The sequence below is a fragment of the Brachionichthys hirsutus genome, unplaced genomic scaffold (genome assembly GCF_040956055.1).
Source record: "Brachionichthys hirsutus isolate HB-005 unplaced genomic scaffold, CSIRO-AGI_Bhir_v1 contig_290, whole genome shotgun sequence".
Taxonomy (NCBI): domain Eukaryota; kingdom Metazoa; phylum Chordata; class Actinopteri; order Lophiiformes; family Brachionichthyidae; genus Brachionichthys; species Brachionichthys hirsutus.
In genome coordinates, this window is record NW_027180426.1 from 37,487 (window position 1) to 50,179 (window position 12,693).

The 12,693-nt window shown below is 40.0% G+C and overlaps 1 protein-coding gene across 1 annotated transcript; it reads left to right on the forward strand.

The window, feature by feature from the left end:
• The first annotated feature begins 1,074 nt into the window (after positions 1-1,074).
• LOC137914830 (myosin light chain kinase 3-like) lies at positions 1,075-9,954 on the forward strand. The gene is made up of 14 exons (XM_068758325.1): positions 1,075-1,620; positions 4,071-4,161; positions 4,200-4,506; positions 4,700-5,004; positions 5,799-5,904; positions 6,374-6,467; positions 6,807-6,916; positions 7,136-7,277; positions 7,365-7,435; positions 7,517-7,645; positions 7,765-7,917; positions 8,001-8,079; positions 8,409-8,463; positions 8,667-9,954. The coding sequence occupies exons 1-13, from the start codon at positions 1,075-1,077 to the stop codon at positions 8,460-8,462; spliced, it is 2,187 nt and encodes a 728-aa protein (XP_068614426.1). The 3' UTR covers position 8,463; positions 8,667-9,954.
• The last annotated feature ends 2,739 nt before the right edge of the window (positions 9,955-12,693 follow it).

The following is a 12,693-nucleotide window of genomic DNA, read 5'->3' on the forward strand; positions in this document are numbered from 1 at the left end:
AAAACTTCTTACCTTTCACGGATACATGGAATCCATTATCTTCTGAATCTGCATTACCTCAGTTATTTATTGGTGAGAGTGACATGCCGCTACTTCTCTCTGTTTCTGGAATGTTACACAATACATACATTCCCAACATTCCCTAAAAATTTTATCAAGACCCATCCCTAACCTTTTGACTTAACTTGCTACAGACAGACAGACAAACCAACACCACTGAGTACATAACTCTCGCCTCGGAGGAGATAACAGTGGTGATCACCAAGCAAATCTGAACCACCAGTAAATTGCTTTCGAATATAATTAGACTACTAGCTCTTTACGCTCATGCTCTGATTGTCATTCACAATGATACACAGTCTGACTGACAGGAACACCACATACTGACAGCAAAAAAATCTTTTGTCAACACAACTTGCATAAATAAATTCAAATGAATCATTTTATTTTACTTTGAAATAGAAATACACACTTGTGTGAGCTTCGTTTCCTTTTTTGGACATGGTTAGAGTCCACTCAGACATGTCCATCTGTTTCAATGAGATAATGCCATTGTCACTCAAGTAGGCAAATGCTGCACAAAAGGAAAAGCACAGACACACACACCGAAGAGGTTTTAAATACAGTAATCATATTGACACCTACCAGGCGGATGGTGACGGAGTTCACAACACTTAAAGGCTCTCAAATATCTCCAATGTCCACAGAGTGCCAAACCCCTCCCCAAATACTTCACCCCCGGTTACGTAGGCTGTACATTTACATTTTACAGACACTGCCTGATTCTATTCTGAATGCTACTCCAAGTGTGGAGAGAAGCAGACGCCGGGGATAAAATGTGACAATCACAGAAGCTCATTTTAATATTTTGGTGTTTCAAATTTTAATTTGCATCACTGCTGATTGGAGGTTTTTGATCCTGAACTATTCCGTTCAAACCTTTACGCACCTTTTGGGAGCACTGAAGGACAGAGCTGGCTGCGATTTTTGCTCAAATCTTATATTCTGTTTCACGGACGTTCTTGGTTCAGTTTTTATCGAATGTCCAAACGTGATTTTTCAACCACCGGAAATATGAGCTCCTCGGTAAAGAATCAAGTAGGAGATGGCAGCAGCTCAAGCTTTGACCTCATGCATAATCGCATTGAGTCTATGAGCTGCAAGATGGACAGGCTCATCAACATCCAAGAGAAAGTCCTCAACCGACTTGATGGAATGTCCCAGGACATTGATGGAATTGAACAGGATATGGAGAATCTGAAGGTTGACAAGGAGGAGATCCATCTTCCACCCAGGTTGGTCAACCAAACCCAAGTCGCCGGGAGAGAGGTGAGGGAGATCTGTCAGGAGATGAGCTCTATAATGTCCGTGGTGAACCAGAGGTCTGAACAGCAGGCTCAGAAGTTGGACGGCATGGAAAAGCTGGTCCTCGGCATGCAGCAGGTGATCAGCTTTATTGGCGAGACCGTGAAGAGTTTGAGAGTCATGGAGCTGATGTTCAAAGGCCCCGCAGCTCAGAAAGGCTTAAAAGTCAAAGACAATCAAGTCAAGCAAGCCATGAAGAAGAAGAAGAAGAAGAAGAAGAAGTCATCGCCAGATGCAAACGAGGAGATTGACAAGGTGAGACCAAGAACTGAAAGTCCAAAATATCTTTGTACAGGTATGTGTTGCCTTTGGAGAAGAATAATAAAAAAATTGTGATGATGATTGATGGCCTTCAGATTTCTCAAGTCAGGTTTCTAAACTGTATATTTCCGTGTATCACAGTCAGTGAAGGACATCTAATCTTGGTCTTGTCTATGCTCGAAAGATGCCCGATATTTTTTTGTTGTTGGCAGAACATGTGAAAGTGATCATAGCAACAAAGCTGATCACTTCAGCAGGTCTCCTGCCCACAAATGTGACTTGGCTTGTGCTCTAGATTTCCCTGTGATAATGGACCAGGGGTAATTTACAGTGGTCAGGCATTCACTGCATTTACAGTTGCCAATTCCTAATTTAAGTTTGAATAAATTACAATGATAATTTGTATAGATTTATGAGCAACTGCATGATAAATACATCACTTTTTTGCTTGTATAAACTTAGCTCGCATTTGCAATCGGATCTCCAGCTATGCTACGGCAACATGGCCTCTTTAGCATTAGTTCCACTTTGCCCTTACCTCATACCCATGCCCCTGGAAGCGCACAGGAGGGTGCGAGTCCAGGGGTGAGAATGCAAGTTGCCTGGTTTGGAAATTCTCTTTGTGGGAGGGTTCCTGCATTGTTTGTGGTTTGAAAAGACTTGAATCCCCTTTAACCTCCAGGAGGAAAATACACATTTCTCTGGTTTCTCCCTCTGACTCTCTTAACTAAAGCAACTCCAGACGCTTGTGGATGCCGGTGGATTTATTAGTGTCCAGTTCATGTCTGTGCCAGTTAGGACATCGCATTTGTCAATTGAAAAATATCTCATCATAAACTTTTATTGGCAGCGCTGCTGATAATGCTGCCAGAGCATCTCACAGCAACCCAGCAAACGCCTGGACGTAACATGGTATGTGTTAAATACAGACAGCCTTTCAGGAATTCTGCCACATCAAAAAAAAAAAAAATACAAATGTACTGATGCAAAGATAATTTGTCAGGTTAGCATTGCTCCATTGTGATTTACACCGACATTATATTTAATAATTCAATTATTTTAGCCTAATGTTTTAAAACACCATTAAAAAAAAACTTATGTTACTCTGAAGCCACTTTTCTATCACACCTTTTTATTACACCTCCAGGCACCCTAATACATATAATCACTAAACTCCAAATATGTGTGTAGCTGCATATACTTACCTGCATTATAGTGTGTTTATAACAGCGCAGTATTTTATCCATTCAATTAACTAATTGAATACAAGCCAATTAAAATTGTGCTAAATAATTTTTAAACGGTAGATTTAGACAAATCTGAGCCAACTTTTGAGGAGTTTCTATGGCTGCTCCACCCTCCTCCACCTCCAGAGGTGTGAGATCACTTTACCCAATCCCTTACGTTTTGAACTCCTTGACTGTCACTGGCAAAACACTGTAATGAAAAGATCCTCTTTGCTGTTTACATCATGAAAGCACGCAGTGAACAAATGGACGACACCCGCTGACTCGCGGCAGCTTTTTCCATGTAAAGATGATCACAGAGTTTCCTCAGCAGAAAAATTTGAACGGCAGCTCCCAGCTTCGTGTAATATTTTCTGCTCATGTTCTGCATTGCATTGCCAAGTCAGACAAGTGATAAGCTATAAATTCACCGACATACGGCTTTCTAACTGTCTGTCAATAATAATCAAAGGCATGCCACATGTGTGCACACGGTGACCTGCAATAAATGACACTCTTGTAACACCATTTCTATAATGCTTGATTTGCTGTTTTTCTTTCTTTCTTCATATTACCCTAACTTCATAATATTAACCTGAAACAATATTTTTCTTGCCGTATTACTTCACTGTCGATCCATTTTTTATGTTGTGTTATTTTTTACGTGTGAACCTAACTTCATCATCTGTTTTTGTGATAATAAATAATTAATAATAATTATGTCATATTATGTATGATGTAATAATGTCATACATTCTCTGTGTATTCATGTAACCCTACTAAGTATTGCTATCTTGTCTTTTTTATTAGAAACCTACTTCTAATAAAGCCACTAAAAGGAATCAGGACATAACTCCTGCATGTGAGACCAATTCTCCAACGCCTCCTCACAAGATAAAGCTCGGTCAACCAAAGCGATTCCTCGCCTCTCGAAAGTGTGGGAAATTTATAGGTTTATTCTTTGCATAACATTTTATCTTTAATATAAAGAAAACATTTTCTGTCTGATTTTTCATTTCCGGCTTCAGACTGGTACCTCCACCACTCTTTTAGATAATAACAATAATACTATTAAAAAAGTGAAATGTGAATAGGAAACTCCTTCCGAAATTCAAAATGTCCCAATATTTTTCCATATATCATTTAATGTCTATAAATTATAATTGTGATATATTATCCAGATTTGTTCTTTCTCTGTTTTTCATTTTTATTTGACAGTTGAAGGATCACAAAGGTAAAGATGGGACAGATAAGCCATGTTTGAGTTCCAAAGGTCTGAAAGCTCAGAAGAAACCACCAGACATAGCAGGTGATGACATTGAGAAACTGTCTTTGCAAATGTGCCAGACCAAAGCAATAATAAACATGTGTGTGTTCAATGTTTTGTAGAAGAAGTGCAGAAACTCAACCAGGAGAACACAGATAAATCAGATCAGCAGCTCGCGCCTGGGGGTCTCGATTTGGAAGTGGAAGGGTCCCCCAAAAATCAACCACCCGATGCCCCTGCAGAGAAATTGACTGATAATCAGCATGAAGATTCCCAAGCGGCTGTCGTCGATAAGACACTCATCTCAGAAATCAAGAAAGAGGAGGGATCAAACGTGGAAGAGTTCACAGCTGCCCTGGAAGACGAAAAAGCAACAACTGATGCGAGGTAGTCTATTTAACCGGCTCTGACTGACAAATTAAATTGTCCCCAATTATTTCAATAATGATTTGCTGTGGCGACGCCGCATGGGACAAGCTGAAAGTACAGTAGTAGTAGTAACATGTGTACCAAAAGAGTACGCAAGATGTTATGAAGCCTGACAAAAACAAATACAAGAACCATAACTTTGTTCCAACAGTGATGACCACAAAGATGCCTCCCCATCTCAGGAGGCAGAGAAGGACCAGATGTCAGAGGTCGGCAGCACAAGCGAAAGAACAAAGTCCTTTCTGACTGAGGAACACTTTGTTGCGGTGGATCACACAGAAAGCCTGTTGGTGGAAGAGGAAGAGCGTAAGGAAGACAACCAGGAGGAGGGCTGGGCCGTTTTCAGGGCAGATGGAGTTGAATTCCAGTTAAATCTAAAACAACGGGTAGAGAGAGAGAGAGAGGACAATGATGCAGAAAAGGAGGATGATGACGATATACAGCGGTACTTTATTGGTGAGTTGGGTCCCTTCAAAACTATTAATTACAGGACAAATCTTGGCCAATTCATTTTTACTTAACATATTTAGCCAAGATTTTAAAATTTGTTTTAACCAATTAAAGATTCCTGAGAGGCAGTGCCAGAATAAAGTTATGTGTCTACTTTTATTACCTCCACCAAGGAGGTTATGTTTTTGCTGGTGGTTTGTCTGTCTGTCTTTCTGTCTGTTAGCAAACATGACAAAAAATTACAGACGTATCTTGCTGAAATTTTCAGGAAATGTTTGGGTCCATTTACGGATTAAAAAATCAGTTAAAAAATACACATAAACTCCGATTCACGTTTACTTTGCATGGTTGGTGTATAAAGATACTAAGAAAGAACAATTTAGAACCTTTTGATGATGTTCCAGATCACCATGTGGATGGTGTAAATCCAGTTATGAGGGGAATGAGCTGCTTGGCGGAGGTTTGCGCTCCCTGAGTGCTTTTCTAGATTGTATATATTATATATTGCAATATTAGAAGATTCTTTGCAGAGTTGGACTGATAAATAGGCCAATAATAATCATTGTTATCAAAATTATAATTATTTTACATCTAATAATCATTTAGGTGAAAAAAAAAAGTTAAAATCTACAACTAATATTTTAATAATGATAATAATAACATCGATGAGCTCCAACAACACCTGTGACCCGTGAGACGGATAAGACTTAGAAACGTCACTACTGCTGCAGATCCACGCTTCTCACATTCTTCAATTGAAATTGAATTATAATTTTTTTGGTTCACTCTTCCTCCTTCAGACACCGCTCCTCCACCGGCGGCTCCTTTCAACCACCGCATCGTGTCTGCCAAGCCCAACCAGATCATCAACTTCTACACCATCAACTGGCAGGAGGTCCTGGGCGGGTGAGGGCTTTTCAAATCTCTGTCTACTATGTTAAGAATGAAAGCTATGAATGAGCAGTTAATCTAACACAGATGAAAGGTAGCATGAAGGATGCTCTCAATTCCCATGAAAACTAATTGTGTAACACCCCCCCCCCCTCCTCCTCTCCCCTGGTTCATAACTTTAGTGTCACGGTAGCTATTTTTACTTTGGGACTCAGTGGTATGTGAAACTGTATCCCTGGTGCCAGCTGGTAGCTCATCACTAAATGTTAATCCCAGTCTTCAAAGAGGAGAAGCAGCCCAGCTCAGATTTAATGAAATAACAGATTAAGTACTCACAGTCCTGCAGTAAAATGCAGAAAGATCAGTTTTTGATTGGTCATGGAAACAAAACACTGCATCCTGACTGGTTTCACAACTGTTTCTGACATTATGCACGGTTTGGAAACTGAGTGAAAGGAAATAATTTCCTCTCCCTCTTGTCAAGGGGTCGTTTTGGCCAGGTGCACAAATGTGTTGAAAACTCTTCCGGTCTCACTTTGGCAGCAAAGGTCATTAAAGCCCGGAGTCTGAAAGAAAAGGTAGGAGCTTCTGCTGTTGTGTTTTGGAACAAATATAGTCCTATTTAAATGTTGCAGCAAGAATCGGACGCATGTTGTAAGAAGCAGAGGCCCAGGAAGAATCTTTAGGCCGTATTTGAGCGTTGCAAGGCCACTGGGAACAGAAGCAGAGGAAATACTTCTCACCTAGGTGAGAAATATTTGACCTCGAAGAGGAGAAGAAGAACAGCTGAAACCTCTTTTTGTGTCCATGTGTGTGTGTGTGTGTGCATGCTCGCTTGTCTGTGTCTTGTGTCGCCATCCGTCCGTGTCCGTTGATCTGCTCCTGCATCTGTCTGTCTGCGCCTGTGTTTTTGGTAGGAGGTGGTGAAGAATGAGATCCAGGTCATGAATAATTTGGACCATGCCAGCCTGATCCAGCTCTATGCAGCTTATGAGTCAAGGAATGACATCATCCTTGTACTTGAATAGTACGCTTCTTTTTTATATATATATATATATGTATATATATTTTCATGTCTTTCAAAACAGCTTAATGAAATACAAGGTAGTTGTTTTCTTTAGCTTTAATGAACACTTACTTCCATATTGCAGAGTGGGATTTTGGTTATTTTATTTAAATTCACTATTTTACTATTTCTTTAAAATATTTGTGTTAATATAAAACAAAACAGCCTTTTTGACCTTAGTGTCGGTGGAGGGGAGCTGTTTGACAGGATCATTGATCAAAACTACACCTTGATGGAACTGGATGCGGTGGTGTTCATCAGGCAGATCTGTGAGGGCCTGCAGCACATGCACAAAATGTACATCCTGCACCTGGACTTAAAGGTAACAACGGAACTCACGTTTGTTGTTGATTTTTTTCCCTTACATTGTCCCAGTAATTTCGATTATTCTGTTTGTTGGGAATTTCAGCCAGAAAACATTCTGTGTGTGAGCAGAGTCACCAATAAGGTTAAAATCATTGACTTTGGTCTTGCTCGGATGTAAGTACAACATTTGCGTGCATTTTATTTTCTAATTTTGTAAGTATGCAAAATGCCATTTGAATGACATTCCCCATGTAGATATAAACCACGGGAAAAACTGCGCGTGAATTTTGGCACTCCAGAGTTCCTTGCTCCTGAAGTCATCAACTATGACTTTGTGTCCTTCAACACTGACATGTGGAGCCTCGGCGTCATCACCTATATGCTGTAAGTAAACACCAACACATGTTAAATGAGACATTTACTTTATCCATCCCTGACTGGAAAATGTGTATATCCACACACACAGAAGCAAATGTGAGTGACAATATGTCTCTTCTGGCTAGTTTGAGCGGTCTCTGTCCATTCCTTGGTGACGAGGACAGCGAGACTCTGAACAACATCTTGGGCTGTAAGTGGAGCTTCGACGAGCCGGAATTTGCGGAAACGTCGGAAGAAGCCAAAGACTTCATCTCCAAGATGCTCATCGTGAATAAAGGGTACGTTTATCATTGCTTTTTGGGTGCTGAGGTTGACATGCATGTCTTTTCTTAACAAGGTGTGTCAATGTGTCTGTCATCAGTTGGAGGATGGGGGCTTCCGAGTCTTTAAGACACCCTTGGCTATCTGACCCTGCCCTTCATCATCGCCTACACACAAAGGTAGAGGACACAGCACTTCCCAACAGTGATCGTAAAGCTGAGAGCTCGCTCAGCATTACTGATCTTAAATCATCCAAATTAAAGATCTAGAAAATAAAGGAGAAACATAAGGAGGTCTCTGAAGCTCAAATATGAATAATTTAAGTAATATATTATTGCTCTTGTTATATGTAATAGAGAATACTCACTATGCGCATCAGTATGTATGTAAGTAATGTACGCCCAAAAGGAAACAGGATTACAAAAGATTTTGGATTGATGAAAATCATGTGTTTTTTTCTTCTTCAAAATCCATTTGATATGATTAATAATGGAAAGTTTTTCTGCAGAAAACAATGTGCAGATCACGACGATCATCATGTGTGCCCACGGCTGATAGTTGAGGTTAGTATGTGTTTATGTATTCATTATTATTATTATTATTATTCTTTATGGAAGTGCTTCTTTAGAAATGTTCTCATAAACATCCACAAGGGGGAAGCATGCTTCACATTTTCTACAGGATTGCACAGTGGGAACAAAAGAGTCAGTCCCTGTTTAACTGAGAGTGAAACTTTCCATTTCCATTTCCATTTTGTCTCCAACAGCGATGTGAAGTCTCTGCCTGTGCCATGTTGGACCAAACCCCATGTACCTGTAAATGACCTACCGGTAATTTCAGGTTCCTGCACCTGAAGCATGGACTGAAATCCTGACTGCATTATTCCCTGGCTTATGATCCAATGTGTTGAGTTAATGTAGGCAAAAAAGAATATAGAAACAAAACAATTTGCTTTAATGGTGATTAATTAGTGAATAATCCTCACATGCGCTGGGATATACATTCAGAAACATGTATTTTTCTTGAATAATGTACTATTTTTAAATGTTATGCTGATATTACTTTTATCAGTAACATCATAACATTAATTAGTTCAGTATGTTGTTCTGTAAAATGTCAGAAAAGCTTCAATATTCCTTGGATTCATTTTAAGGCGTTTAAGGCGCTTGCTAATGTCTGAACGAGTCTCGTGAGACATGTCACATCATCTTACTGTAGAGTTTGACTTTTAGTTGCATGTGCAGATTGTACCATCTGCTCCTCTTTCAAACATCCTCTTACTGCAATCTTATTATGTGCTGTTTTCACCTTCTGCTAATAGACATGAACTTCGGAAACATACCTCAACCGCATCTCTGTGACGACTGCAGCATGAGTAGAATAATGTGACTATAAACATTTGTGTTGCCTCTTAGTTACACATATTATCCAGCATCTTCTTTTGGGCTGTAAATAAATGTTCAACTGTAGATTAAAATTCAGATTTTCTGGATCAGAGTTGATAAAATCACTGCATATTTATTGTGTGGTTAATGTGTTGAACTGTAGTATGCGCACTTTATGATAGATTATACCAAAGCTGCCATGTTTCCAGTGAAAAGCCTTGTGTGGTCAGACCGGCTTCGTTCAGGCCTTGATAAAGAATTTTTGTTTTTACAGTTCACCAACAGTTTATGTCTTATTGTTTTAGTGTATTATTTTAATACATTGTTGCATGCCTTGCAATCAAAGCTTAAACACAGAGAAACAACATTTACATTTTTTTAAAAATTATATATATGTTTGAGCCGTCGTGCTGCTTTAGTCCCAACCTAGCTGCATTTTCACGCTAATCGAAATGCTTTTTGGACAAAAAAAGTATTTGAATGCCTTCTGTGAAGGTCCAGCACCTGAAAATAAAACACAACCTACCTAATGTTGCCTGTGTTGATGAAATGCTGTTAGAATTACATTTTGGCGTTTTTAATGGAACTTGAAGATTCGTGTTATTTAAAGAAATCATCCTCACTGAGTGCAAATTTGGCATGTATTTGAGAAGTGTGTGCACCTTCATTAAAGTGAAATATGTTTTAAATGAGCGTCTTTTATTTTTATTCTTAACAGTGTGGACTTCAATTCTGTTACGCACATTTATGACAACATAAATAGAATTCTAAAATGTTTTTAATAAATAAAGAGGAGATAAATAATGTAAACCATGACAATGAATAAAGGTTTTTAACTGCCTGTTTAAAAGACAGTAAAGTCTTATTTTTCATGATCCACATGGTCAGTCAGGGATAAATGCAGACTTCATGGGGGGTACCATGAGAGGCATGTATTTAATTGTACAGAAATACCATAAAAGAAAACTGCAGCATCAAAAAGCATAAAAACCCAGTGTGTTTCACGTGCTGCAGTTTGAGAATGTCTTGACCATGAAATTGTACGGGCCCACAAAATAACTCAGCATCGGGTTATTTCCACACTCATTCCATTTTGATTCACGCAGCCGACGTGGACATTGACAAGAGCGATGGATGACAGCAGAAAACCGTCTTCAGTCATATGAAAACCTGAAAGTGACTCGAGCTGCAGCTCCTTTTGTGGAAATTCTTAGAAATCGGACGAGAACGGGGATGTGCGGCTAAAAGAGGAAAAACGCCTGGGGGGGGGGGATATTTACAGAACTCCAGTAATCAAAGTCAACTGAAAAAAGAAACCTAAAACCAATAAAAGGGACTTGTCTTTTTTTCTTGTTGCGTTAACCATTTTATTTCACATTAATCCAGGAAAAAACAAACATGTGCAGACTCAGTGATGAGGACACAGCTGAATTTTAAACTGGGTGGGCTACTGTGCGTGTGTAACCATCAACATCACATGAGCCTTTGGTAGAGCTAGACTTTTGCCCCAGCGAACATGTAGGCTATTAAAAATAAACACTTTGACAATATTTATATTTAAACAGCCCAAACATAAGTTAAGAATACTTTAGTTCCCGATATCCTATCAAAGATGGAAACCTTCATTTGTTTGGTCTGCTATTTGTTTTTCATACACATCATTTGATAATACACAAAATGTCAGGTTCAGAAAGAGTTCGTACTTTCCTCTATACTAATAGATGCTACTCTGAACATTCAAGTCATTTGGCAAAACAGGTGATACTGATTTCTTCCAAGAATTTTCCTCATTTTTTTTAAGCATAGCTTTTCCAGGAGCCTGAGGGATGGGAGCTGGATTCGAGCTCTTATTCTATCCCTGGTCCGAGGCCCAGGCTGGAATGGTGAGAAATTCAATTTAAGAGAAGAAAAAAAAAAAAGCCTCCGAGTCCTACTCCTCCTCCACTGCCCCGCCTCACCCGTAAGTCTCCTTCATCCACATCTCCAGGGGCAATCTCAAGGAGCCAAACCAAAACCAGATGGACATATTTGGCCTAAAGATAACAAATAGTGCCTGAGTTCCTGTCAGTTAGAGACCACCAGAGCTACGAAGCTGTGGGTGAAACGCAGGCTTCCTGACATGCCTTCTTCTCTGTCTTGCAGTATAAAATACTATTATTGATAATGATTGCGATACAGTATACTTGTGGACATGAAGGAGGATTCGAAGACTGCAGCTGGTTTGTTTGGTCTGCCTGAGATTGATTAATTGTACAAATGAAGGGTGTGTAGTTCTGGTGGGAGTCCACGAGGGAGGTTGCCTTCATTGACCTGGTGCCATCTTTACTTTGGGTGGTGGTCTGTCAGCAGTGGTCTGAATATCTGGGTGGCATGTTCTCTAGATTGTTAGTCGATACACCTACAGGACGGAGAGAGGGAGAAAAGACGGCGACCCCAGAACTGCGAGCAGTCTTCCTGCAGAGTGTCCTTTGTAACAGGAGTTTCCTGTACATAATTAAAAAATATTGTTGCCTGCTCAGAAGGGAGGAGACACAGCCCGGGGTTGTCGGAGGCTACATGAAGGGTACAATTCCCTGCTCCACTCTTTGTTTCATGTAAGGGCCCTGGAGCTGGCCCTGACATTTGTCCAAACAAGAGGAGCTCTCCCTCTCCGAGGAGGTCCAGAGCGAGGACCAGCGAGTTCTCAGGGCCTGAGGGCAGGTGGTTCTGATTTGAAGCGGGGGGAGGAGGAAGACCAAGTTTACGTTCAGTTCATGGCATTACACGCGTCGTCACATCCAGCGGTGGGAACATGCTTATCTGTTCTTAACACCACCGAGGTTTGTCCCTAATAAGGGCACATTGCGTAACCAGAGGGCAGTCGGAGAGAACATACCTCCGCCATGCCAATTGACAGATCCTGATATGGTGAGGCCACGGCCCGCCGTAGCCTGTCTCTGATTAGATTGGTGTGAGGATGGCGTTTGCCATATTGCACCTCATTGAAAGAACGCAAAGTATGTCGGCAGCTGGACCGGCCCTCGGGAGAGTCAAACCAGGCAAATGTTCATGACTGTTCCCAGTTTTAACTGAAAAGAAAAAAATAAGTTCATTTCTTATGTTTAAAATGAAAATAATAAATCAAAGGTTAGTCTAAAATGATAAAACACACTCCTTCTGAAATAAACACACGCTGAATGTTCCCCTCTATTGTTTGTCAGATTGGTCTCATCAGCAGCTCAAGGCGACTGATGCTACATTTTCTCACCATATTCCACTGTTATGCTCTGTTTTAGCATTTTCCATAATCATGCGATTTACATTGACCACAATTAAGGTCATCTTTTTATAAAGCACACAAATATATATTATCTTTTAATTTTTTCCTGTATTGGCTTTACTTTGGCTTTCAAAATGAAAACTTGGTTC